The following is a 27,712-nucleotide window of genomic DNA, read 5'->3' as shown; positions in this document are numbered from 1 at the left end:
GAGTTTGAGTAAACTTCTGGAGATGGTGATGGACAAGGGAGCCTGGCGTGCTACAGTCCATGGGTCGCAAAGAGTCAGACACGACTGAGTGACTGAACTGAACTGAACTGATGGAGAATCCCATGGACAGAGGAGCATGGTGGGCTAGAGTCCATAGGGTTGCAAAGTGTCAGACATGACTGAGCAACTAGCACATACACACAATGATGGCTTTAAGACATTTATCGTCTGCTTAGACTTTCTTTTCTAGATTTCATGCTTTTGCTTTATGAATTGGATATCTGGTAAACTTCCAGAACTTAGCTCTAAAACTGTGCTCTGCTTCTTCCCTCAAATCTAGTTCACATATAGTCTTTCTAATCTTAGATAATGACTACTCCTTATTTTCTAGTCAACACCCTTGAAATCATCTTTTTTCTTATGCCCCAATTCATAGAATTTGTCAGCAAATTCTATTCAGTGCACCTTCAAAATGTACCCAGAATCCAGCCCTCTTCTCTTTATGGGATTGTAGCAATTTCTGCGCTTCCACCATTGCCTCTCTGCAATCTGTTATCTACTTGGTTAGCAGTATGATCTTGTTATAGTGTAAGTCAATCTTGTCACTTCTCTGCTCAAAGCACTCTGGTACTTCTATAGCTTCCCAACTCACTTAGTAAAAGCCTGGGTCTTTAAAATGACTTACAAAACAAAATATGTATCCCCTAAATCGAAGCAGTGTTTCTGTGATCTCATCTCCTGGTATGCTGTCACTGTTGACTGGCCACTCTGGCTTCCCCAAAAACATGAAATTCATATTCTTGAATCAAGGTCTTTCTACTTGCAGTTCCCTTTGCTTAAAATTTTATTTTCTGCAGAGAGCTTCATTTCCTTCAAGTCATTTGCTAGATGTCATCTGAGTGGGCCTTCTCTGGCCACTGTGTTTAAAATTACAGCCTTCATAAACATGTGAACACACACACACATAGGCACACATATTCTGTCTTCCCACTCCCTCCTTGCTTTATTTTATTCCATAGTACATACTATCACCCAACTATCATATATATATTTCTTTTTTATCTGCTACTCCTGTAAGGACAGAATTGTTTGTTAGTTTAATGCTACATCCCTAATAACTAGAACAGTGCATAATGCATACCTTATGTTCTTAATAAATGGGGTTGAACAAATTGAAACTCGGAATTTATGGGAAAAAATGAAATAGATATACATATACATTTTATACTGTATAGTTTATAATTTTAGAAAACAGTCGTTGTAGGCTTTGGTAAAAGAATTTTGATTATCTGGTCAAGAAATTCCTTTTTATAGTTGTTCGCAAATCTTCGCTTGAGACAAACCCCAGTTCCAGATCATAGGCTACTCCCTCACATGTTAATTCCAATGTGTAACCTGGATATATGGAGAATGAATACTATATAAAAATTAATACTATAAAAAATGTCATAAAATATAGTTGATGTGTTGGGAGATCAAAGAAGGCCCTAACTCATACAAGTACCATGTATGAGTTTGGCAAACTGTGTGTGGTGTGTAATCATTTACTTTTTGCTTAGTTGTAGCCAGATTATCTCTTTATGGTATTTTGGTGTTTTCTTCCCTTAAATCTTCATGGACAATATATAGTCCTCTGACAGTTTTTATTTGAAAGCCTTACATTCATAAAACTAGTGTGGAATTCTGACTCTCAGCATTTAACTGAACTAAGTTATATTAATAATAATTACCAGACGTTTTAAGAAATGATGATTTTTTGTTGTTAAAGACTATCTCATCAAGAAAAGAAGAAAGCTCTGAACAGGAAGAATTTTAAGAAATGATTGTGTGAAAATTTCCAAAACTGTATTGTAAACTATAATAATGTAATTTGCTTTTATTAATAAAGGTTAAATATGAGTGCTTGGCAGAGGAGATCAAAATAGGAGATTATTACCTGAGATTACTATTGGAGGAAGATGAGAATGAAGACAGCGGATCAATTAAGCGATCGTAAGCTACTCTTCATATCGTTATATTTGTTTTCACTGTTAGTCTCATGGTTAATTCTATTATGAATTTTTTTTTTTAATCTAGGTATGAATTTTTCAATGAACTTTATCATCGTTTCCTACTCACCCCAAAAGTAAACATGAAGTGTTTATGTTTACAAGCCCTTGCTATTGTTTATGGCAGATGTCATGAAGAAATAGGACCTTTTACAGATACAAGATATATCATTGGAATGTTAGAAAGGGTAAGGATGTCAGTAAAAGAAACTGCTATTTGATAATGTCACTGGAGTATATGTTAAATTTTCAGAACTAAAGTACTATTTGATCACATTGTTGCCAGAACTTTCTACCTGAGTTTTTCTGTTGTTTATATTATACTTATTTAAATATAAGTTAGGAAAACAGGGAAATAACTAATGGGTTAGCATTTGTCCATGTCAGTTTATTTTTTTAGTTGCTACTTGTGAACTTTAGTGACCTATTTGCCAATCTTTAAGTATGGATGAATTGGACAGGTGTATAAAAGAAATAGTGGCTTTCAGAGTTGAATATTCTTTTGAAATGGGCATTTTGGAAGAATCTTAAATGATGCTAGCATACTAAGCTTCAAAGTGTAAAAATAGTAAAACTTTTAGAAAGGGAACCTTGAGTTCGCATAGTTTAGGAGTGGTTTTTTTTTTTTTTTTAAATTTAATAAAGTTTGTTTAACATTTGAGCAAGGTGAGACAAGAACAAACTGACGTATTCATCCATTATACAGCTCAAATTTGAGCATTACTTACCTCTTACAGTTTATACATCTTATTCTTTCGTTTTGTGTTTGCATTCCTTTTAACAATTTAAATTTCAGTGTTTCAGCCTTAGAATCATTTCACCAGTTTTTAAAATGGTCGTTGGTGCTTGCTATAATTGCCTTAACTCTCAGCCATACTTTGTGGGATAGAAAACTGGTTCTGAGTAAGTTCAGAGAACAGACCCAGGAAATAACCAGATGAAAATTCTTTATTTCACTGTTATACCAGATTTCACAATTGAATTCTAATTCACTCTTATTCGAGTGAACCTGAGTACTTGTGACATAACATTTGTGTTTTAGGCAGATAAATTTTTTCTTATTGTGTTCATGATTATGTGATTTATATGAAATATCACTAATCAGTTCTTTATAATTTTTACTTGAGAGTATCATTTGGGCCAATTTTTTCATTTATTTCAGTTTTTAATGTGCATTCTTAAAGGCTATGTATTAATCTGTTTATGACTTAAAGTATCTGCCTTTCTAGAGAAATTAGACATGTTTTATAAAGTTACAAAAAATGTAAGACATTGAGAAATTGCAGTTATTGACAGTCTTCTCTGATATTCTTCGTTTGCAGGATGACGTTATTTCTTTTTGGCTGTTGGTTGGCTTTGTCCAGTGATGATAATGTCTTAATCTGTGTTTGTATTTATTCACTTCTGACTAAATTCTTGTTTATTTCAATAGTGTACAGATAAACTTGAACGGGATAGGTTGATCCTCTTCCTTAACAAGTTGATCCTTAATAAGGTACAGTATTTTGCATAATATGCTGCTGTTTCCAAGTTAAGTCACACATATGTAAAGAAGAGAAATGATTACCGTGTGGATTAATTATCAAGACATGGTTCTTGTCTAATTTTCTCTTTTTAGATCAGGAAACTCTGTGTGCACTCAACTCTTGAAGGGAAAAGTTCTTGCCAGATGTTCATTTTTTTTTTTTAGTTGACACTGATTTGCTTAATTTCATTCTCATTTTTAGTAAATAATGCAGATGTTTTTCAATGAAATAAAATAAGTTCTATGAAAATTTAATTTCAATTATAATCTCTTCCTAACTTCTAAGAAATTATCAGTTTTATCTTGCTTACAAAAACAAACAGGAATTAAATTTTTTTAATATACTAGATTCTACTTCTACTTATAGAATAATCTATTTATTAACAAAAAGATATTGGAAAGATGGAGGATAACTACAGAACCAGAGTTTATTCCATCCAGTCTTTAATTTATTTTTGTTTTGCTCAGAACATATTTAAGTAAAAATTCTTTATGTGAACTCTCTGTAATATTGTTTTGCCTTTTTAACTTTTATCTAAATTGATACTCCTTGAACACAAAATTCTGAAAATACTGAGTAATACCATTTATATGTTAGTTTTTCCAAAGAGATTCCACATATTCCACATATATATTCCATATATTCCACATAAAAGGGTCTCTTCTTTGAGAACCTTTTAGGTAGTCATATCTGTTGGAGAGAAAGATTTTGAATTGTGTAAACATGTTTCTGTGTTTCAGAAAAATGTTAAGGACCTGATGGATTCAAATGGAATTAGAATCCTTGTGGATTTGCTTACCCTTGCACACCTCCATGTAAGCCGAGCTACAGTACCACTGCAGGTACGCATGCTTATCTAGATTTCATAAGTTTAACCTTCTTTGAATATGAATTTAGCATCAAAAGAATCATGACCTCAGATCAAAAGAATCTGGGACAACATTAAACCACTACCTGCATTCACATTATAGGGGTCCCAGAAGAAGAGAGTGAGTAAAAGGACCAGAGAAAATATTTGAAAAGATAATAGCTGAGAGCTTCCCTAACATGAGGGCTTCCCTGGTGACTCAGAGGGTAAAGAATCCACTTGCAATATGGGAGACCTAGGTTCAGTCCATGGAGAAGGGAATGGCAAGCAACTCAAGTATTCTTGCCATGAGAATTCCGTGGACAGAGTCGCCTGCTGGGCTACAGTCCATGGGGTCACGAAGAGTCAAATATGACTGAGCAACTTATGCTTACCCTAACGTGGGAAGGGAAGTAGTTAACCAAGTCCAGGAGGCACAGAGAGTCCCAGGCAGGATAAACCCAAGGAGGAACATACAAAACACATAGTAACCAAACTGACAAAAACTAAAGATAAAGGTAAAATATTAAAAGCAACAAGGGAAAAATGAGAACATGCAAGAGAACTCCCATCAGGCTATCAGCTCATTTCTCAGCAGAAACTCTTCAGGCCAGAAGGGAATGGCATGATATATTTAAAGTGATGAAAAGGAAGAACCTGCAACATTGCTGGGTGGAATATTTACCCAGCAAGACTCTCCTTCAGATTTGATGAATCAGAAAATTTCTAGACAAGCCAAAAGTTAAGAGAATTCAGCTTTACAACAAATGCTAAAGAAACTTCTCTAGGCAGGAAACAAGAGAAGGAAAAAACCTACTTACAGAAAGTAAACCCAAAACAACTAAGAAAATAACAGAATCATACATATTGATGATTAACCTTCAATGTAAATGGATTAAATGCACCAAGCAAAAGACATAGACTGGCTGAGCAGATGAAAACATGTGCATATATGCACTGCCACTTACATATCACTCTGCGTGAATCCCCCCCAAATTGTATGCAATTATTTTATATTGTTAGGTTAATCATGTTTTCATTATGGCTTGCAGTTGTAATTACCTATGATTATGTAACTATTACTCAGTACCATTGTCTGATGATTAGTCAGCAGAAAAATAATAGAACTCTGTATCATCAAAACTACAATTTAACTGAAAGACTTCTTCTAATACCTAACTTAAGAGAAAGGATCTATACCTATCTCATTGGTGATATTTTTAGTGTTAAAATTAAATTTTTAATTTAATTAAAGTGTTAAAGTTAAATTTTTGTTTAATCTTTGAGGAGGTGAGTAGAATTGTGTACAAAGTGCTATTTCAGTATTCAGTTCAGTTCAGTTGCTCAGTCGTGTCTGACCCTTTGGGACCCCATGAACCGCAGCATGCCAGGCCTCCCTGTCCATCACCAACTCCCAGAGTCCACCCACCCAAACCCATGTCCATCGAGTCGATGATGCCATCCAATCATCTCATCCTCTGTCATCCCCTTCTCCTCCTGCCCTCAATCTTGCCCAGCATCAGGGTCTTTTCCAGGGAGTCAGCTCTTCGCATCAGGTGGCCAAAGGACTGGAGTTTCGCTTCAACATCAGTCCTTCCAAAGAACATCCAGGACTGATCTCCTTTAGGATGCACTAGTTGGATCTCCTTGCAGTCCAAGGGACTCTCAAGAGTCTTCTCCAACACCACAGTTCAAAAGCATCAATTCTTCGGTGCTCAGCCTTCTTCACAGTCCAACTCTCACATCCATACATGACCACTGGAAAAACCATAGCCTTGACTAGACAGACCTTTGTTGGCAAAGTAATGTCTCTGCTTTTGAATATGCTATCTAGGTTGGTCATAACTTTCCTTCCAAGGAGTTAGTGTCTTTTAATTTCATGGCTGCAGTCACCATCTGCAGTGATTTTGGAGCCCCCAAAATAAAGTCAGCCACTGTTTCCACTGTTTCCCCATCTGTTTGCCATGAAGTGATAGGACCGGGTGCCATGATCTTAGTTTTCTGAATGTTGAGCTTTAAGCCAACTTTTCACTCTCCTCTTTCACTTTCATCAAGAGGATTTTGAGTTCCTGTTCACTTTCTGCCATAAGGGTGGTGTCATCTGCATATCTGAGGTTATTGATATTTCTCCGGGAAATCTTGATTCCAGCTTGTGCTTCTTCGAGCCCAGCGTTTCTCATGACGTACTCTGCGTAGAAGTTAAATAAGGAGGGTGACAATATACAGCCTTGACGTACTCCTTTCCCAATTTGGAACCAGTCTGTTGTTCCATGTCCAGTTCTAACTGTTGCTTCCTGACCTGCATTCAGGTTTCTCAAGAGGCAGGTCAGGTGGTCTAGTATTCCTGTCTCTTTCAGAATTTTCCAGTTTATTGTGATCTACACAGTCAAAGGCTTGGGCATGGTCAATAAAGCAGAAATAGCATTTTTTATTATTGGGTACAAGTAATAGTAATTATAACACTTGGATTACAAATGTACGGAAATACCAGACCACCTGACCTGCCTCTTGAGAAACCTATATGCAGGTCAGGAAGCAACAGTTAGAGCTGGACATGGAACAACAGACTGGTTCCAAATAGGAAAAGGAGTACGTCAAGGCTGTATATTGTCACCCTGCTTATGTAACTTCTACGCAGAATACGTCATGAGAAACGCTGGGCTGGAAGAAGCACAAGCTGGAATCAAGATTTCCCGGAGAAATATCAATAACCTCAGAGATGCAGATGACACCACCCTTATGGCAGAAAGTGAACAGGAACTCAAAATCCTCTTGATGAAAGTGAAAGAGGAGAGTGAAAAAGTTGGCTTAAAGCTCAACATTCAGAAAACTAAGATCATGGCACCCGGTCCTATCACTTCATGGCAAACAGATGGGGAAACAGTGGAAACAGTGGCTGACTTTATTTTGGGGGCTCCAAAATCACTGCAGATGGTGACTGCAGCCATGAAATTAAAAGACACTAACTCCTTGGAAGGAAAGTTATGACCAACCTAGATAGCATATTCAAAAGCAGAGACATTACTTTGCCAACAAAGGTCTGTCTAGTCAAGGCTATGGTTTTTCCAGTGGTCATGTATGGATGTGAGAGTTGGACTGTGAAGAAGGCTGAGCACCGAAGAATTGATGCTTTTGAACTGTGGTGTTGGAGAAGACTCTTGAGAGTCCCTTGGACTGCAAGGAGATCCAACTAGTGCATCCTAAAGGAGATCAGTCCTGGATGTTCATTGGAAGGACTGATGCTGAAGCTCAAACTCCAATACTTTGGCCACCTCATGCGAAGAGTTGACTCATTGGAAAAGACCCTGATGCTGGGCAAGATTGAGGGCAGGAGGAGAAGGGGATGACAGAGGATGAGATGGTTGGATGGCATCACTGACTCGATAGACATGAATTTGGGTAAACTCCATGAGTTGGTGATATACAGGGAAGCCTGGCGTGCTGCGATTCATGGGGTCGCAAAGAGTAGGACAGTACTGAGTGACTGGACTGAACTAAGGTACTGTTACTATACACAATATAATAAATCTCTAAATCCCATAACAGCCCTCCCAGTTTACAGATGAGATAAAGGAACTACAGAGAGGCTAAGTATATTGTCCAAGATCACCTAATTATGGACAGAGCCAGAGTTAGAAGCCAGAATCTATGTTCTTAACTACTTTCCTATACCTCTATGTAAATCTAACTGAAAGCTGATAGTAATCAGGGTATTTAAATCATGTTTTATACTAAGTACATAAAAATTTTGTCCTAGATTGTCATAAACAGTGGTATATGAAATTGAAAGAATTATCTGTCATGAGGGTAGTAGGTTGAAAGTAACTATTTAAAAAAGCTGAATATCTTCCTGTGTAACTATTTGACCTCAGGTGTTTATTGAAATTTTCAGTTGTTGTAAATTTTTCCCTCAAAAAAACTTTAATATTTTAAGCATTGTATTTTTGGTTAATGGCCTGTGTTTGATTATATAGCTATTTGCAGTATTTGCTGCTAAAATTTTAGTGTCTGATAATTTATTACTGGGCTTCCTTGGTGGCTCAGATGGGTGAGAAGCTTCCTGCAAAGCAGGAGACCTAGGTTTGATCCCTGGATCAGGAAGATCCTCTGGAGAAGGGAATTGCTACCCACTTTAGTATTCTTGTCTGGAGAATTCCAAGGACAGAGAAGCCTAGTGGGCTACAGTCCATGGGTTCGCAAACCGTCAGACACTACGGAGCGACTAACACTTACTAATCAGGCATATAGATGTCTTTGAATTTAGCTTAGATTGCCAAGTGAATCGGAGAAGGCAATGGCACTCCACTCCAGTACTCTTGCCTGGAAAATCCCATGGACAGAGGAGCCTGGCAGGCTGCAGTCCATGGGGTTGCTAGGAGTTGGACATGACTGAGCGACTTCACTTTTCACTTTCATGCACTGGAGAAGGAAATGGCAACCCACTCCAGTGTTCTTGCCTGGAGAATCCCAGGGACGGGGGAGCCTGGTGGGCTGCCATCTGTGGGATCGCACAGAGTCGGACACGACTGAAGTGACTTAGCTTAGCTAGCCAAGTGAATTTAGGAAACTGTTTACTTCATATGCATAATAACAAGTAGCATTTTAGTACTGTTAGGTGTCTAATTCTCAACTGTTAAAATCAGGTAATTTAAATTTTAGGTGGATTTCTAAAGACATATAAACTCAAGAAATTAGTGCTGTTTAACTTTTTATGATATCTGTCCCCTTAGACTTCTGCCTTGAAAAATAACTAAATCCTTTTAAAACTTAGAGCAATGTGATTGAAGCTGCTCCAGATATGAAGAGAGAGAGTGAAAAGGAATGGTACTTTGGCAATGCAGACAAAGAAAGGAGTGGGCCATATGGATTTCATGAGGTATGTGTTTCAGAGAAACTTTTCATGGAAGTCTTAGCCTTTTTAATGTCCTCCTGTTTAGCACATATAGAGATGTTTAGTATTTTAAATCTGTGATTTAATTTGCTATCATCAATTCCAAGGACTTCATTTCAATTTGAAAGACTCACATATCTAGACACACACACACACACAACCATGTCTTTAATTCTTAGTTTTAAAAGCTGTTGGGACTTCCATAGTGGTTCAGTGATTAGGATTCCACGCTTCCACTGTAGGGGGCCCAGGTTTGATCCTTGGTGTGGGAACTTAAGTTCCCCTGTGCTATGGCATGATCAATGAATCAATAAATAAAACTATTTCAAGAGGAATGCATCCTCAGAATGCAATTAAACACTTTAAAAGCCGTTGTCATGGCATCCCTAATAATTATTAGGGAAATAGAAACAAAACTCAATGAGATACCACCTCACATCAGTCATAATGACCATCATTAAAAACTCTACAAATAACAGATGCTGGAGGGGGTGTGGAGAAAAGGAAACCCCTCCTACACTGTTGATGGGACTGTAAACTGGTCCAGCCACTGTAGAAGACAGTATGGAGGTTCCTCAAAAAACTAAAAATAGAGTTGCCATATGATCTAGCAGTCTCACTCCTGGGCATATGTCCAAACAAAACTGTAATTCAAAAGGTACATGCACCTGTATGTTCATAGCATCGCTATTCACAGTAACCAAGACGTGCAAATAACCTAAATGTCTGTTGACAGATGGGTGGATAAAGAACAACACATGCAACACATGGTACCTAAATACAGTGGAATACTACTCAACCACAACAGAGAATGAAATAATGCCATCTGTAGGAACATGGGTGCAACCAGAGATTATCACACTAAGTGAAGTACGTCAGAAAGAGATACTGTATATCACTTATATGTGGAATCTCAAATACGACACGAATGAACTTATACATGAAACCTAAACAGACTCAGAGACTTGTGGTTGCCAAGGAGGGAAAAAAGTCGGGGAGGGATGGATTGGGAGTTTGGAGTTAGCAGATGCAAGCTAGTATATATATAATAGAATGAATAAACAGCAAGGTCTTACTGTATAGCACAGGGAACTATGTTCAAGATCCTGTGACGAACCATAATGGAAAAGTATATGTGTGCAATAGAATGTACTTTGCTGTATAGCAGAAATTAACATTTTAAATCAAGTATACCTCAATAAAAAATTATTAAAATAAAAATTATAAAGTTTTGAGGTAGTGCTCAGATTTTTCATGACTTTTAGATAACAATAGCTATCTTAATAATTATGTTAAACAGTAATGCTTCTTTATGGTATGAACAGGTAGGTTTTAATATGCAGTCTTAAAGTCATTGAAAATTGCATATCCAGTTCAATAGCAATTTCCATCTGAACATCTGGTGATGTTTGGTCCTTCCCTCTCTCTCTCTTTTTGTTTCTTGCTGCTGCACCACGTCTTTGTTTCTATGCCAGGCTTTCTCTCATTGCGGCAAGTGCAGGCCACTCTCTAGTTGTGGTGCATGGGCTTCTCAGTGTAGTGGCTTCTCTTGTGGAGCATGGGCTCTCGGGTGCGTGGGCTCCAGTAATTGCAGTACGTGGGCTCAATAGTTGTGATATGCAGGCTTTTAGTGCACGTGGGCTTCAGTAGTTTTGGCACATGGACTTAGTTACCCTGTGGCTTGTAACTTTCCTGGACTAGGGATCGAACCCATGTTCCCTGGATTGGCAGGAGGATTCTTTACCACTGGGCCACCTGCCCTGCAGGGAAGTCCTGCCCTCCCAGTCTTGACTTCCAGGCTAAGTTGGCATTTAGTCAAAGATAGTTTTATAGAAGACCAGGCCTTCTGCTTATATGTAATTTGGTTGTTTATACTCTGCCTATGGTTTTTATTATTTCGTATGTTTCTAATGCTCTGCAGTTTAACCAACTAAATGGTTATTTTCTAATATTAAACAAATTTGAGTGCCTGAAGGCCTGCCAACAAAATCTGTTGTTTTCTAATAGTGAATTTGCACATACATTTCATAGCTTTATATTTTCTGTGAAATAGAAAACATTAGCAAACTTCATTTTGTTTGGTCCGCTTGTAATAATGATGCCTTTGATTCATTTAGATGCAAGAATTGTGGACCAAAGGAATGTTAAATGCAAAAACCAGATGCTGGGCTCAAGGCATGGATGGATGGCGACCACTTCAGGCAATACCCCAGCTTAAGTGGTGTCTCTTAGCCAGTGGACAGGCTGTACTAAATGAAACTGACCTTGCCACCCTTATATTGAACATGTTGATCACAATGTGTGGATATTTTCCAAGCAGGTAAAATGTAACTGAATATTTCCATGGTTAACAGGGACTCTAAAACATGTTGTTTTCCTCATTTTTATAGATGTTTTCTAAGGCATTGTATTTTTCTAGTGACTTAGAGCAAAGGTTTTCCATTTGTGACTTTTTGAGGGAATGCTGTTTTGAATTTTGGAGCTTCTTGAAATGATATAATGAAATAATCTGCAAATTTTATTGATAGGGTAGCTAAAAAGCAACTTCGTCTGGGAAGCTTCAAATAATCTTTAAAAATTGAGGTTTACTAGCTGTTCTCTATCAACAGTACAAGTTGTCATATTCATGTGATTGGGGTAGGAACATTTTGAAATAAACACTGTAGTTCATAATAGTGAGTGCCTAGTGCCTGCTCCTGATCTGTCAGGTTAGTCTCTCCTGGTTTAAGAACCTGAGTCTAGGCCCATATCTTGCCGCACTTGACTAGTGAAGGTATCCAGTGATAGTCATAATTGTAACCCTTGCATAGAACTTTTCAATTTTTATCAAACTTGAATATATATCATCTTGTTTTGTTACTATAATAAAGATATTTTGTCATGGAATTTACTGATTAGTTGTTGATCTTATAGTACTTGAGACTTTGATAATTCCAGTTCTCTAAAATATGAATTCAGGTCAAGCTTAAAAACATAGTTAGTATTCAGAAGTAATGTAGCATAAAAATTAAGGCCTTATCTGGAAAATACTGAGTAGTTAAAGTTTAAATTTATGTGAAAAGGTTTGATATGCCCTTTGGGGGTAATATCCACTGACAGTGTTTTGGACAACATCAAGTTTAATCAGTTAAATAGTAAATAAGAACCTCTGGCTGTTTTAGGGTACTGTTTTTCGAGGAAATCTTATGGAAGGAAATGAAATCCTATTAAGCAGTCAAATAGATTTAAACTAAAATACCTAATCATGTTCCCAGCTGTATGAGAGCTTAGTCTTCATTAACAAAAACATAAGGTAACATGCTTCATGCCTAGTAGAATGCCACATTCTTTGAACATACAAATTTTAATAAAGGTATTAAATTAAATATTAACCGTAGAAAATATTTTTCTAGGGATCAAGATAATGCCATCATTCGGCCTTTACCCAGAGTGAAAAGATTATTGTCAGACAATGCTTGCCTTCCCCATATTATTCAGGTAAGTTACTTTTATGTAATAAACTAGGAATAATATTTTCAGAATCGTTTTCCCTTATTTAACTGTATTGTGAGCACCAGTCTTTGTTTTATTGTAGTCTGTTCCATTTTCAAAAAACATGAATTACTGTGGAAGGGTGTACATCCAAGAACCTAGAATTGGGAAGCCTCCAGGCTCCAAAATTTTCTCAAGATGTTTTTTTTATTATCTGTTCTTAAAAATCACAACAACATAATAACAGAAAGGTGACATGCTCAAGTTTATGGTGCATGATGGTGTTTTTAGGGGTACTGTTTTAGGGAAGCATACAGCAGGCCACAGATGTAGACGTGCTGGATTATATCTTAAGACATGGATGCAGCAGTCTTGTCAGCATTTTGAGTCTTCTTAGTTATATGTTTCCATGGATCTCAGCTGATCCAGAGTATTGAGTTGAAATTATATTGGATGTACTAAAGTATCTTTTATTTATTCCTTATTGTTATTCTACTCTGTGGGAAGTAAGCTGCCTAAACTCAAGATGAGCCCCAACTAAGTCAGTTCCTTGAGACTTCAGGTCATTGTTTTCCCTATCTATTGATTATTCTATTGTCAGATCTAATTTTTTATATTAACCACACATTTTGTGACTTTAAAATATGTCAGTAACTTGTGCAGTTTGTATCTTTCAGTTGTACTTTGGTGTGAGAAGGGAGAGGAGAGTTACTCAGTATCATTTTATGTTCACAGATACATAATAGGTGCCTGTGAAAGTCACTGGTAATGAAAAAAAACTTGGAATATGACAGTGACAGGGCCCTATCAACTTTAAAAAAAATCTTCCCCAACTTCTGTTGTTTAAGCTTGCCAGCTTTTCAGTGTTCGTGTACTCTTCTGAAGAGCACTGCAGTTACTTCTTGCAGCTACTACCACCCTAGCCTAGATGTCTCTGTAGCTGCACATGTGACATGGTACAGGAGAAGGGTTTGTTTTCCATCCTGGCCTCTCTCCTCATGTAGATAAAGGACCGTGCCTAAAACATCTGCCTCTGCCAAACATTTTCCAATACTTACAAACTGAGAGAAAAGAAGTAGATGTAAACAAGGTTGAATTTCGGGCCAGGAAGGATTGACTGAAAAACAAATTTTAAGAGATGTGGTCAGCGTACCATGAAGTTTTGAGGGGAGGATATATTTTAATTAACCAAAAGTTCTTGGTAATATCTGAACAAGTATCAATAGAATGATAGAAGAAATTTATTGATAAACCTAGCTGCTTTTAAGCAGTTTGTGCCTCCTGTATTTTTTTATACCGTTAAAATAAAAAAGTTTCTTAGAAGCTGTTTTTGTTTTCACTTAATTTTCTATATTCTGGGAGGCCTTATTCTTGCAAAGCATAGTTAGGAAGCTGTAGTGTTTTTCAGGAACATTATCTATCTACATTGCTCGGTACAGGTTTCTGTACATCATTTGACTGTAAGAGCAATAACCAGTTTTACCATCTAATACAGCTTCAGGATTTTTGGAATGGTCTAGGATGTAGCAAATGAATATCCTAAGTTTTATGGTATAGTCACTATTTCAGATATTCTAGGTTGTTGCTTGTTAATTGCCATATTTTTGTTAGAGTGATGTCTAATCTTAACACCATTAACTCTAGGAAAAATCCTATGTTATTATGTCTCAGTTTTTCTTTTGTAAAATACGTCCTAGTACTATTTTACTATGTATAATCTAAATACCTTGTTGAATAGATAAGACACCAAAAACAGAAAAATGTAAATTACTTGAAGACATATGGCTATGCAGTCTCATATACTGAATCTAGAACTTTGACCCCTAGTCTGAGCTAATACTTATTTTCATTATTGTAATTTTTTTACTGGTAGCGTTTGACTCCAAATTGGGGATTCCTCGAAAGTAAGTGTTCATAGCAAATTGAAATGTTACTTTTGTTAAGATAAAACTTACTAAATTTATCACATGTTTAGTCATAGCAGTACTTGACACTTTTTTTTTTTTAATTAGTCCAGATGCATTCCAGAGATTCCAGATAGTTCCTTCAGTATTGCTAGCTCAGATTTCTGGAGATGGCATCTCTTGGTACCGTCTGGTAGTAGCAGCCCTACTGGTATTTGGTTACCCTCTTGCCTGGTACCTGCACTTGCACTATTGTTTTTAGTGCTGTTCCCCTGAAAGCTGTGCTCTGCTCAGTTCTTTGAGTTCCCAAATAGTCTTCACAGGATGCTTCATTTCAAATAAACTGACCTGAAACTAACCCAAAGTGTAGCTACTCTTCTTTTTCCTTTTGTCATTAACAGAGAAGTCCATTCAGGAAGAGTCCTGCCCAGAAAACAATTTTCCCTCTAATCAAACAAAACAGCTTCAGGCATGGTTGGGCTTTTAATGAATAAGTCTTGATTACTTCTCTATTAATATTTTACTGTCTCTGCATTAAATCTATAAAATATTTTTCAAATCTGCTTAGAAGCTGGTAGACAAACATACTGAGTCAATCTGATTTTTATTTTACTACTTACTGCTTGGCTTCCCTCTTAGCTCAGTTGGTAAATCATCTGCCTGCAATGCAGGAGACCCAGGTTCAAGTCCTGTGTTGGGAAGATCCCCTGGAGAAGGAAATGGCAACCCACTCCAGTATTCTTGCCTGGAGAATCCCATGGACAGAGGAGTCTGGCAGGCTACAGTCCACAGGTCTCAAGATCTGGTTTAGCGACTAAACCATCACCACCACTTTCTACTTAGGAGAAACTGTAACTTAAGCACATGAAATGCATAAAACCTAAGATGAATGATGATGTTGCAAGTTTTAATAGCCCAGTAACAAAAACATTTTATTTCTTTTTTTTAGCTACTGTTGACCTTTGACCCTATCCTTGTTGAGAAGGTTGCTATTTTGTTATACCATATTATGCAAGATAACCCACAGTTACCTCGACTTTATCTAAGTGGAGTATTTTTCTTCATCATGATGTATACAGGTTCCAATGTGCTTCCTGTTGCTCGGTAAAATTTATTTGAAATTATTTGAATTGTACATGGACAGATTTATTGAATTTATGTTTTGTGAGCATACCATTGCCTTTATTACATTTTTCATTTTAAGAGGTGTTTATATATCTGAAAATTTGAAAATTAGAAGATTGGGGAAAAGTTTTTCAGAATCACACCATTTTACCACATCTAACATAAAAATTGTATCATCATCTAGTATTTTAATCATACAGATTTAATGTATTTATATTTACATTTTGCTTTTTTCTTAAAATTGAGTAATTTTTTTATTATATAATTATTATATGACCATCATTAAAAATTTTTTCTAATTCATATAAATCTTGCCTTAAATAAAAATTCAGCAGTTTGAGAATATGGATTTACAAGTTTAAGAGCCTTTTTTTATGGCTTTTATTTATAAAAAAGATCTGGTCTTAGTCAGCAGGGTCCTACTGTATAGCACAGGGAACTATATTCAATATCCTGTGATAAACTGTAATAGAAAATAATATAAAAAAAGAATATATGTGTATAACTGAGTCATTTCACCATACAGTAGAGACTGGCACAACATAGTAAATCAACTATACTTCAAAAAAAAACCCAGTCTTAGAAAATTAAGGTTATTAAATCTAAATCAGTTCCTGTACCTGATAAGTAGTTTTTTTTTCCCCTAGATTTTTGAAGTACACACATACCAAACAGGCCTTCAAGTCAGAAGAGGTAAGCCAGATTAATCCTCTGAATATGGGACTTAATACTGGGGAACCTGTCCTGGTACTAACATTTCCTAAGTTGTATATGTTTATTGGCTTATAAGCACTTGAAGGCAGATATTCTTTTATTCAAATTTTGCTTTCCTTGTGATACCTTGCACAAAGAAAGTCTAAGCTAATGTTTTCAAATAAATATTGCCTATTAGACTTAATATTTAAATTATAGATATGAGTATAACCTGACATTTGCTATCTATGAGTATAATTTGTTCCCTTTGTGTAAAATTTAATTAGTAGTGGTAGTAAATAATTCATTATATGCCTGAGTCTCATATAGTCAGCTCAGATTCAGTAAGACTTTCACATTCTTTTTGTTCAGATCCCAGTGTGGGAGAAGTGCTAAGTTTTTATTTTGAGGCTACTTACTTTTTCAGGTGCTCTCAAGTATTCTTGCCATTTTACTTGGGGAGGAATAATAGGAATGTAAAAAATGAGACTTTATCCAGGTAGCTTTGACAAATGTAACTTTGACCTACATTTTGCAGAAATGTTTACTGCAAATAAATAACTGAATCTTGTTTGAAATTTTGTTAGACTTTTCATGAAACATTGATTTTCAGATTTTATTGAGAGTGGTATAAATCAAAACTGGACCTCTGTTTAAGAGACTAACCAAGGAGTGTTACATTGACAACAGACACAAGACCAAAACTGCATGTTTTATAGAGAAGCCAGTAAAACCCTAGAAAGTAATCTGTCTACAATCTAATAATATTAAAGTGATGCCCATGGAAGTATGGTTTCCATAGCTCTATACAAATAGAAAATGAGAATAACAAGTTTCTTAAAAAGTTGGGTCTAATGCTACCACATTAATGCAACATAAAGCACTTTTGTCATTCTTTTTTTCCCCTTTTTTCTGTGCAGTTATGTATATGTAATCTTTTTTCAAATTTTATATTATAAAATCATTTCACCTAACTATTTTGAATAATTACAGCAAAACAGTATTTGTTTATAGCAGAACTCTAGATGTAGAACCAAATAATAGTATTCTAAAGGACAGAACAGCAGTTCTTCGCCTAAAAGTTTAACAGTGAATTTATGGCTTTTATTAGTAAAAAGCCTGAAAATATTCATCATCTAATTTGTCTGTGCACTAAGTAGTAAAATCATATGTGGGCTTTTTTCACTTCTTTGTCAGATCCTAGAGGAATAAAATGTCCTCAGTTTGCCTAGAAGGAAATAAGAAAAGTATTTACAGTCCTTAGGGGTTCCCCCCCAAGTTAGGTAAAGAAATGAGTTTAAAAATTTACCATGATAAAAGTATGAACATTACCCTGACTCCATTTGGCCAACCAGAGAATATGAAGTTCTTAATACCATTAATTATAATTACTTTTAATAGAAATTCTCCATCTAAGTTTTAGCCACACATCATGAGGATAGGCTTTAAGATCTTGATTTTTCTAGACTTATTTTTGAAAACAGAAGCAAGTGTAGGTTGGGAACTACTGCCAACAGTGTAACAGAATAATTGATGTAAATCTTTGCTGGGTTTTCCTTTTGTTGGTCACTACCATTACACATGGTCAGAGGCCAAATGCCCTAAATAATGTTGGCAGTACCTGACCCCTGAGGAGAATTAAGGCTGCTGCAGGGCTAGATACAAGTTCCATCTTGAAGCTCATTCCAAGGCAGTTCATACCAGGAACCTTACTCTTCTCATTTTGCCATTTTTTTTCCATCAAATTTCCAAAGCATAAAAGCAGTATGTTCCAATTAGCTTCTTGAAATGTTCTCTAATCCCAATTCATTTAGTAGAAAACTGGAAGATAACTACAGTTTTAAAGTGTTTCTAACTATGTTTTGTTTTGTTTTAAAGACAAAAGGACAGGATATTTTTCAGAGAAGTATACTTGGGCACATTCTACCAGAAGCAATGGTTTGTTACTTAGAAAATTACGAGCCTGAAAAGTTTTCTGAGATCTTTCTAGGAGAATTTGATACTCCAGAAGCAATCTGGAGCAGTGAAATGAGGTAAATAGCCAGTCGATTGTATTTTATACAGACTCTCAACCTTTTGCCTTCTGATTTGACTTCTGTGAAAAGATTTACTTTTAGTAGTTGCTTAATCTCAAGCTACAGTAGTCATTGGTGCCAAATCAAGTGACTTGTTCACAAGGCCCTCAGCTTTTTTCTTGTTCTAACCTGATGTGACAAAATTACTGTTACCTTAGTAGAGTTTTACATAAGGGTGTGGAGCCTATTGCCACTGGACTTTCAGGCAATGAATTAATGTATATGTAAGGGACATATGGGGCTTAAATTAAGACACTTCTTCTGAGTATTTGGAAATAGAGCTGTGTCCCATTTAAAAACTATGCCCACAAAAGTAGATCGGACTAGAGATACCTAGAGTCATTTCAATTAATTTCATTTTAATTAAATTGAAATTTAATTTAATTTCAATGTGTGCTAGCCAGCACACATTGACCGTAATCTGGAAGTTGCCAGAGGAATGCCATAGTAAAGTCCATTTTCCACCAAGAAAAAGGAGAGGCCCAGAAGCAGATATCAGTATCCATACAGGCTGTGTCTGGTAAAGACTTGGCAGTTCATGATTCCAGTGTCAAGTTTGCCTCTCTGGACAACCCCTCAGTCTTCCTAGCTGGATGGCAGTTGATTTTCTGAGTCAGTTACCCACTCTTTTTTTGGCTGGCCCACACTCACAGTGCTACCTGCTGGTCATCATTTGGCTTCTCTAATAGTTTGACCTATAGGCTTGACATGTACGAGTCATCAATTTGAATATATTCTGTATGACTGTCATATTTTTCACTGGGAACAAATGTATAGCAATATGAATAAGTTTATTATAATTATTCTGTGTAATATTTTTCTTCTGAGATTGGTTGGTATGAGTCCCTCATCTAAAGGATGTAGCTTTGTGTATCCTGAGCCGATCCGGTTTCTGCTTAGCTGAGGGCCAGATCCTAGGTTGTGCTAATTTAACTAAAATAAAGCCCACAGAGTGAGCTTCTTTGGGGAGAGAGCTGACTTGATTCCATGTCTGTGCCCTCATGCATGCAGATTCCATACCTTTTGACCGTCTAATGACTGAATTTTCAGTAAGAAGGGTTGGTATTCTCAGTCTTTTTCTCTTTGGTCTTCTCTATAGGTAGTACTACAAACAAATTTATATCCATAGAGTGTTTGTACACAATAAATTTAGAACACTCTGAGTAACATTCTTAAGCTCTCATTTTAGGTCAATAACTGAATTACTCTGAAGAAGATCCATGTAATTATCTTGCATGACTTACTGTCGTAAACTTTTCTTTAAAATACAAAATAAAATAGGGACTTCCCTGTTGTTCCTGTGGTTAAGGCTCCATGCTCCGAATCCAGAGGGCCCAGTTTCAATCCCTGGTCAGGGAACTAGGTCTCACATGTCTCTATTAAGATCTGGTACAACCAAGTAAGTAAATATTTTTTAAAATAAATAATTCCATCATAATGCTTGGAGACTTTTCTAATTGTAGGCGGCTCATGATAGAGAAGATTGCTGCCCATCTTGCTGATTTCACACCTCGTCTTCAGAGTAACACAAGAGCACTTTATCAATATTGTCCCATCCCAGTTATCAACTACCCACAACTAGAAAATGAACTATTTTGTAATATTTATTATCTCAAACAACTTTGTGATACACTCCGGTTTCCAGATTGGCCAATTAAAGACCCGGTAAGTCAGCAGATTAATTTGTGCCTTCTTAAATCATAAAAATAACCTCTAATCGCTTCTGGGTATTTCTTCTTTCTAAGAAGGATAATAGATTTCTTAAATAGTTCTTTTTACTTAAGCACTCTGTAATTTGAGTGTATTTGGGTAAATCCTAAACTGAAAGACAGTTTTTTCAGGGAGCATAAAAGGACTTTACAATCTTGATCTTTTCTGACAAAAACAAACTCAATTTCATACATGTAACAAAATTTGTTGAAGTTTCATCGCTAAGTTGTGTCTGACTCTTTTCAACTCCATGGCGCCTTGCAGCGCACCAGGCTTCCCTCCCTTCACCCTCCTGGAGTTTGCTAAAACTCACATCCACTGAGTTGGTAATGCTATCCAACCATCTCATCCTCTGTTGCCCCCACTTCCTCATGCCCTGAGTTGTTCCCAGCATCGGGTCCTTTTTCATTGCATCAGCTGTTTGCCATCAGGTTATATTGGAGCTTCAGCTTCAGCATCAGTCCTTCCAATGGATATTTAAGGTTGATTTCCTTTAGGATTGACTGGCTTGATCTCCTTGCTCTCCAAAGGGCTCTCAAGAGTCTTCTCCAACACCACAATTCAGAAGCATCAGTTTTTTGGTGCTCAGCCTTCTTCATGGTCCAATTCTCACATTGTACATAACTGTTGGGAAAACCATATTTTTGACTGTCCGGACCTTTGTCAGCTAAGTTATGTCTCTGCTTTTAAATATGCTGTCTAGATGTGTCATAGCTTTCCTTCCAAGGAGCAAGCATCTTTTAATCTCATGCCTGTGGTCACTGTCCACAGTGATTTTGGAGCCCAGGAAAATAAAATCTGTCACTGCTTTTGCTCTTTCCCCTTCTTTTGCCATGAAGTGATGGGTCTGGATGCCATGGTCTTTGTGTTTTGAATGTTGAGTTTCAAGCTAGCTTTTTCACTCTCCCCTTTCACCCTCATCAGAAGGCTCTTTAGTTCCCTCTTTGCTTTCTGCCTTTAGAGTGGTATTATCCGCATATTTGAGGTTGTTGGTACTTCTCCCAGCAGTCTTGATTCTAGCTTGTGCTTCATCCAGCCTGGCATTTTGCATGATGTACACTGCATAGAAGTCAAGTAAGCAGGATGACAGTATACAGCCTTGACGTACTCCTTTGCCAATTTTAAACCAGTCTGTTGTTTCATGTCCAGTTCTAACTGTTGCTTCTCTACCTGCGTACAGTTTTCTCAGGAGACAAGGTGGTCTGGTAGTCCCATTTCTTACGAATTTTCCACAGTTTCTTGTGATCCACATAGTTAGAGGCTTTAGTGTAGTCAATGAAGCAGAAGTAGGTGTGTTTCTGGAACTCCCTTGGTTTCTCCATGATCGAACAAATTCCTCTGCCTTTCCTAAACCCAGTTTGTATATTTGGAAAGTCTCAGTTCACATACTGCCTGAAGCCTCACTTGAAGAATTTTGAGCATAACCTTATTAGCAGGTGAAAGGAGTGCAGTTGTATGGTAGTTTGAACATTCTCTGACATTGCCCTTCTTTGGGATTGGAATGAAAACTGACCTTTTTCCAGTCCTGTGGCCACGCTTAGTTTTCCAAGTTTGCTGACATATTGAATGCAGCACTTTAACAGCATCATCTTTTAGGATTTAAAATAGCTCAGCTGGAATTCCATCTCTTCCACTAGCTTCGTTTATAGTAGTGTTTCCTAAGGCCAACTTGACTTCATGCTCCAGGATGCCTGGCTCTAGGTGAGTGATCACACCATCATACTTATCTCGGTCATTAAGACCTTTTGTTGCATAGTTCTGTGTGTTCTTGCCAGCTCTTCTTAATCTTCTCAATCTATTAAGAGATTATATAATTATATAATATACTAAGAGATTATGTAATTATATAATATAATTACATATTATAATAGCTTGGTGGGAGCTTGTCTTTATAAGAGATTGATTAAACTCACAGATGCTGAAGTTAGGCAGTCTGGGGTTGAGTTTGTTTGGTGATTAATAGCTCATCGGTCTAGGGTATGATTATCTGTTTGGGTGTGTAGGGTTCCGGTTTCTAATCCTGGACAAGCTCTTTGTGGGTCACCTATTTATGGGCTTCTCTGGTGGCTCAGACGGTAAAGCATCTGTCTACAATGCAGGAGACCCTGGTTCGATCCCTGGGTTGGGAAGATCTGCTGGAGAAGGAAATGGCAATCCACCCAGTACTATTGCCTGGAAAATCCCATGGACAGAGGAGCCTGGTAGGCTACAGTCCATGGGGTCGCAAAGAGTCGGACACGACTGAGCGACTTCACTTACTTACTAGGTGACTCAGAGGTAAAGAATCCGCCTGCAGTACAGGAGACATGGGTTTGATCCCTGGGTTGGGAAAATCCTTTAAAGAAGGAAATGGCAATCCACTCCAGTATTCGTGCCTGGGAAATCTCATGGACAGAGGAACCTGATGGGCTACAATCCATGGGGTTGTAGAAAGTTGGACATGACTTAGCAACTAAACAACAACATATTATTGAGCGTATTGCTTGGCTTCTCTAAATCTCAGGTATGATAATAGTGCTATTACTACTAATAGCAGCTATTCCTGTGGTGGTTGGTAAGATTAACTGAGAGTTCAACTGAGAGTTCACATAAAAAACATAGCATTAATTCCTGGGACACTCTTATTTTTGCCAGTTCATTACTAATTCCTACATTTTCCATACTTTCTTTAACAATTAAAAGGAGAGGCAAAAATTGGCAGAGAATTAAGATACCACTTTAAAAAAATAATAGCCCCGTAACAAATACTTTGCTACTTAACATTTAACAATACTAGAAGGGAATTTTGGTTATTTGTATTTAGAAAGCTGTTCGTTGTTTAGCCTAAAATGTCAATTTAAGTAAATATAACACAGCAATTTCGTAACTTACAAATTATATTCTAAAATAGTTTTACTTTGCTGCTGCTGCTGCTGCTAAACATAAATTTTAATTCTGTCTTTAAGGTCAAGCTTCTAAAAGATACCCTTGATGCCTGGAAGAAGGAAGTAGAAAAGAAGCCACCTACAATGTCAATAGATGATGCTTATGAACTGCTTAATCTCCCTCAAGGACAGGGACCGTGAGTTATTTTCATTATCATCTTTCCCCTCTTCTTGCAATTTGTCTTATACCTGAGGAAGACATTTGATAGCAGTGTGTCTAGGATAGTAAATGACGTATAGGAAAGAATGCAGATTTATTAATTAATCAGTGAAGTTTTATAGTAGAATACATATGATAGAAAAAAAAAAACATTTTAAGTGTAGGCTGAAAGTTAAAATTTTACCGACAAAGGTCCTGATAGTTGAAGCTATGGTTTTTCCAGTAGTCATGTATAGATGTGAGAGTTGGACCATAAAGAAAGCTGAGTGTCGAAAAATTGATGCTTTTGAACTGTGGTGTTGGAGAAGACTCTTGAGAGTCCCTTGGACAGCAAGGAGATCCAACCAGTCCATCCTAGAGGAAATCAGTCCTGAATATTCTTTTGAAGGACTGATGCCAAAGCTCCAATACTTTGGCCACCTGATACGAAGAACTGATTGATTAGAAAAGACCCCGATGTTGGGAAAGATTAAGGCAGGAGGAAAAGGGGACGACAGAGGATGAGATGGTTGGGTGGCATCATGGACTCAATGGGCATGAGTTTGAGCAAGCTGTGAGAGTTGGTGATGGACAGGGAAGCCTGGTGTGCTGCAGTCCATGGGAATGCAAAGAGTCAGACACAACTGAGTGACTGAACTGAACTGAAAGTTAAAATAACTTAGAATTATAGTTTGAAGTGACATTTTGAAAAGTTGGTTTAAAAATAATTCTTAGTTATTTGAACCCCAAATATGGTTTTGTAATTTGAAGTGAATATGGTAACCTTGTGTAAGTAATTTTTTGTTTTTTAATGGTAAAGATAATACATAAGAATAATCTTTATCGATGACCCTACATATAGGGCAACAAACTGCACAGATGTAAAGAACAGACTTTTGGACTCAGCAGAAGAAGAGGGTGGGATAATTTGAGAGAATAGCATTGAAACATATACATTACCATATGTAAAATAGATAACCAGTGAGAGTTTGATGCGTGAAGCAGGGCATCCAAAGCTGGTGCTCTGTGTAGACCTGGGGAGATAGGGTGAGGAGGAATTGTGAGGGAGTTTCAGGATGGAGGGGACACATGTATACCAATAGCTGATTCATAACAGAAACCATCACAATATTGTAATTATCCTTCAATTAAAATAGATAAATTTAAAAGATATTTTTTAAAAAAGAATAACCTTACTTAAGTCTTACTGGTTTAATTAGGTGCCTAATATATGATCATACACAATAAAAGTAAGGTTCTTAAAATAATCATTTTAGATGATTGTGTAAATATTTTTCTTGCACGTTACTCAATTCATGAAACAGTTTTCCTATTTTGCAGGCATGATGAGAGCAAAATTAGAAAAGCTTACTTCAGACTTGCCCAGAAATATCATCCTGATAAGAATCCAGAAGGGAGGGTATGTACTGCCTTTGGAGTTAGGGCCTTGGGGTTGACTTGCTTTTGTTCTACTGCTATTTCAGGTAGAGAAAAGATATACTTATGCACCAGTGTCTGCCTCATAATATATGTCTAGTATATGTTAAATTAACTTCTGATCGACGTGCTGGTTTTTTGCATAAATGGTCATCTCTCATTTTATCAAAAGGATTGCTCTTTGACTAGTGTGTCTGTGCTCACTCATGTCTCACTGTTTGTGATCCCATGGACTATAGCCCACCAGGGTCCTCTGTCCATGGAATTTTACAGACAAGAATAAGTAATACTCTGCTGCTACTGCTACTGCTAAATCACTTCAGTCGTGTCTGACTCTGTGTGACCCCATAGACGGCAGCCCACCAGGCTCCCCCGTCCCTGGGATTCTCCAGGCAAAGACACTGGAGTGGGTTGCCATTTCCTTCTCCAGTGCATGAAAGTGAAAAGTAAAAGTGAAATCGCTCAGTCGTATCCGACTCTTAGCGACCCCATGGACTGCAGCCTACCAGGCTCCTCCGTCCATGGGATTTTCCAGGCAAGAGTACTGGAGTGGGGTGCCATTGCCTTCTCCTAAGTAATACCCTAGCAGGTTGCCATTTCCTTCTCCAGTGGGTCTTCCTGACCTAGGGATCAAACCCACATTTCTTGGCTTCTCCTGCATTGGCAGGCGGGTTCTTTATCAGCTGAGCCACTGGGGAAGCACGACTAGTACCTTAAGGTTTTTCTTCTCTTTCCTTACCCATGTTTGTTTGAAAATTAATGAGCTGTCACATGAGTAATTGAAGACAGCCAAGAGATGGGTGAACTTAATTCATCTGTTGGTGAACCATTGCCACTCAGATTGCTTTGCATAATTTATTTCTTTCTAATAACATCCAACTTCTTATGACTGTTAATGAAAAAACAGAAAATTTGGTTCAGAGTTAAAGTCATCTGCTGCCAGTATTCCCTGATCTTGTCTTTTGCAGCTTCCTACTAAAATGCCAGTGGACACTCATAAAATCACATAAGGACCACTAAAACCAGTGCTCATAGTCTGTTGCTAGAAACTTCAGGTAGTTTCCCCTGATTCAAGCCTAGCGTTTTTTATTAGAGATAGGCAGTATTCCTGAGCAGGAAGATAGCATTGGAAAAAACATGACTTTTATGTACTTAAGGTGGTTTTAATCAAAAAACCTGGGACGTTTTTTGAGAAATTTAAAGCAGTTCAGATTTCTAGGAAAGAAAACAATCAATATAGGAAGAAATTTTGAAATCAGTATTAAATTTCTAGGCTTAAACTACCAGATACTAAGTACTCTGTAAAACTACAATAGTAATAACAGTATTCTGCTGGCACAAAGATCAACATATAGATCAGGGAACATTATAAAATAGTAATTAAGAGCATGGATGTAGGAGTCAGACATGAATGTGAGTCTTAGCTCTGTCAGCAATGGGCTTTGTGACCTTAGGCAAGTTATGTAACATCTTCTTAAAAATGAGGTTAATAAGGGTACCTACCTTATATAGTGTTTTGAGAATTATGTGAAATAATGTATGTAAAGCATTTAGCAGGGTGCCTGCCACAGTGCTCAAAAAATAGTACCTCTTACAACTTTTTATAATAATTCAGAAACTATATCTGGTGTGTATGAATTTAATATAACATAGGGTATAAGCCAGTGAAGAAATAATTTTCAATAAATGGTATTGAGATCATTGAATACCTTTTTTGGGGAAAAAAAAAGTTGTTTCATCTGAAAAGTATGCCACCTAAATTCCAGTTGGAATGAATTCCATAATATAAAAAACAGAAAAAATAATAACTAAAGTTACTAGTAAAATACAAACTAGCTGTGTTCTAAGTTGTGATTTTAGATGTTCTGAATTAAAGGTTGATTGTCTTTGGTTACATACAGGATATGTTTGAAAAGGTAAATAAAGCCTATGAATTTTTATGTACCAAATCCGCAAAAATTATGGATGGACCAGATCCAGAGAATATAATTTTAATTCTGAAAACTCAGAGCATTCTCTTCAATCGTCATAAAGAAGGTAAGACATATGTTACGATTTTCCCTCCAGTTCATTCTACCATGTTCCTCGTTTCTGCCTCTTCTTTCTTTTGAGGGGGGAGGGTAATATTTTTTTTATTATTATATTTTTAAATTTATTTTTAATTGGAGCATAATTGCTTTACAATGTTGTGTTGGTTTCTGCTGTACAACACTGTGAATCAGCCATAAGTATACGTATGTCCCCTCCCTCTTGAACCTTCCTCCTACGTATTTCTAATTATGCAGAAGACTCTTGGAATTCCATTTTAAATACACTAAAAGAGTAGTTTTCTGTAGTTAGACCCAAAATGTTTGTTTCATACCTTCCAATTCTTGCCTATGTTTTTAGTAGTTTACATTCTCAATAAGATTTCATTGTTCCTTCTTAAAGGACATTTCTGTTCTGTGGAGGTACTTGGTTAGTTTTGTCTTTAGCCATTTAATAATAAACATATTAAATGAGATCTAAAATGGACCTGGAAGTTAAGGATCACGTCTTTTGTAAGACTGCACCTATCCATAAACCTCTAAAGGCTGAAAACATCTAGGGTGCCCTGTTTTTTAAAAAGCAACAGAGCTTCCTTGGTGGTCCAGTGGTTAAGAAGCCGCCTTCCAATGCAAGGGACACTGGTCCGATCCTTTGTCCGGGAATGCTTCACATGCCTTGGAGCGACTGAGCCTGTGCACCACAGCTGCTGAGCCCATGCTCTAGAGCCTGCAAGCTGCAGCTACTGAAGTCCTTGCACCTAGAGCCATGCTTCCGAACAGGAGAAGCCACCACAATGAAAAGCCGCACACTGCTTTTTGCAACTGGAGAAAGCCCGTGTGCAACAGAGAATACCCACCACAGCCAAAAAATTAAATAAATAAATAAATCTTAAAA

General features: G+C 37.0%; 1 protein-coding gene across 3 annotated transcripts in view; it reads left to right on the top strand.

Moving 5' to 3' along the window:
• DNAJC13 (DnaJ heat shock protein family (Hsp40) member C13) overlaps positions 1-27,712 on the top strand; it is a 162,681-nt gene that overhangs the window by 89,919 nt on the left and 45,050 nt on the right. For all 3 annotated transcript variants that reach the window (XR_009737291.1, XM_061421290.1, XM_061421295.1), the window contains 14 exons: positions 1,889-1,992; positions 2,077-2,236; positions 3,481-3,543; positions 4,315-4,416; positions 9,193-9,297; positions 11,430-11,632; positions 12,705-12,789; positions 15,637-15,791; positions 16,460-16,505; positions 18,384-18,538; positions 20,044-20,245; positions 23,236-23,351; positions 24,695-24,773; positions 26,692-26,827. Coding sequence is in view for 2 of the 3 variants with exons in the window: in XM_061421290.1 (XP_061277274.1) it covers positions 1,889-1,992; positions 2,077-2,236; positions 3,481-3,543; positions 4,315-4,416; positions 9,193-9,297; positions 11,430-11,632; positions 12,705-12,789; positions 15,637-15,791; positions 16,460-16,505; positions 18,384-18,538; positions 20,044-20,245; positions 23,236-23,351; positions 24,695-24,773; positions 26,692-26,827 (1,711 nt within the window). In the remaining variant the exon portion in view is untranslated. The remainder of the gene's footprint in view (positions 1-1,888; positions 1,993-2,076; positions 2,237-3,480; positions 3,544-4,314; positions 4,417-9,192; positions 9,298-11,429; positions 11,633-12,704; positions 12,790-15,636; positions 15,792-16,459; positions 16,506-18,383; positions 18,539-20,043; positions 20,246-23,235; positions 23,352-24,694; positions 24,774-26,691; positions 26,828-27,712) is intronic.

This window comes from Bos javanicus, chromosome 1, assembly GCF_032452875.1.
Source record: "Bos javanicus breed banteng chromosome 1, ARS-OSU_banteng_1.0, whole genome shotgun sequence".
Lineage (NCBI taxonomy): Eukaryota > Metazoa > Chordata > Mammalia > Artiodactyla > Bovidae > Bos > Bos javanicus.
This window is presented reverse-complemented; position numbering and strand designations above follow the sequence as displayed.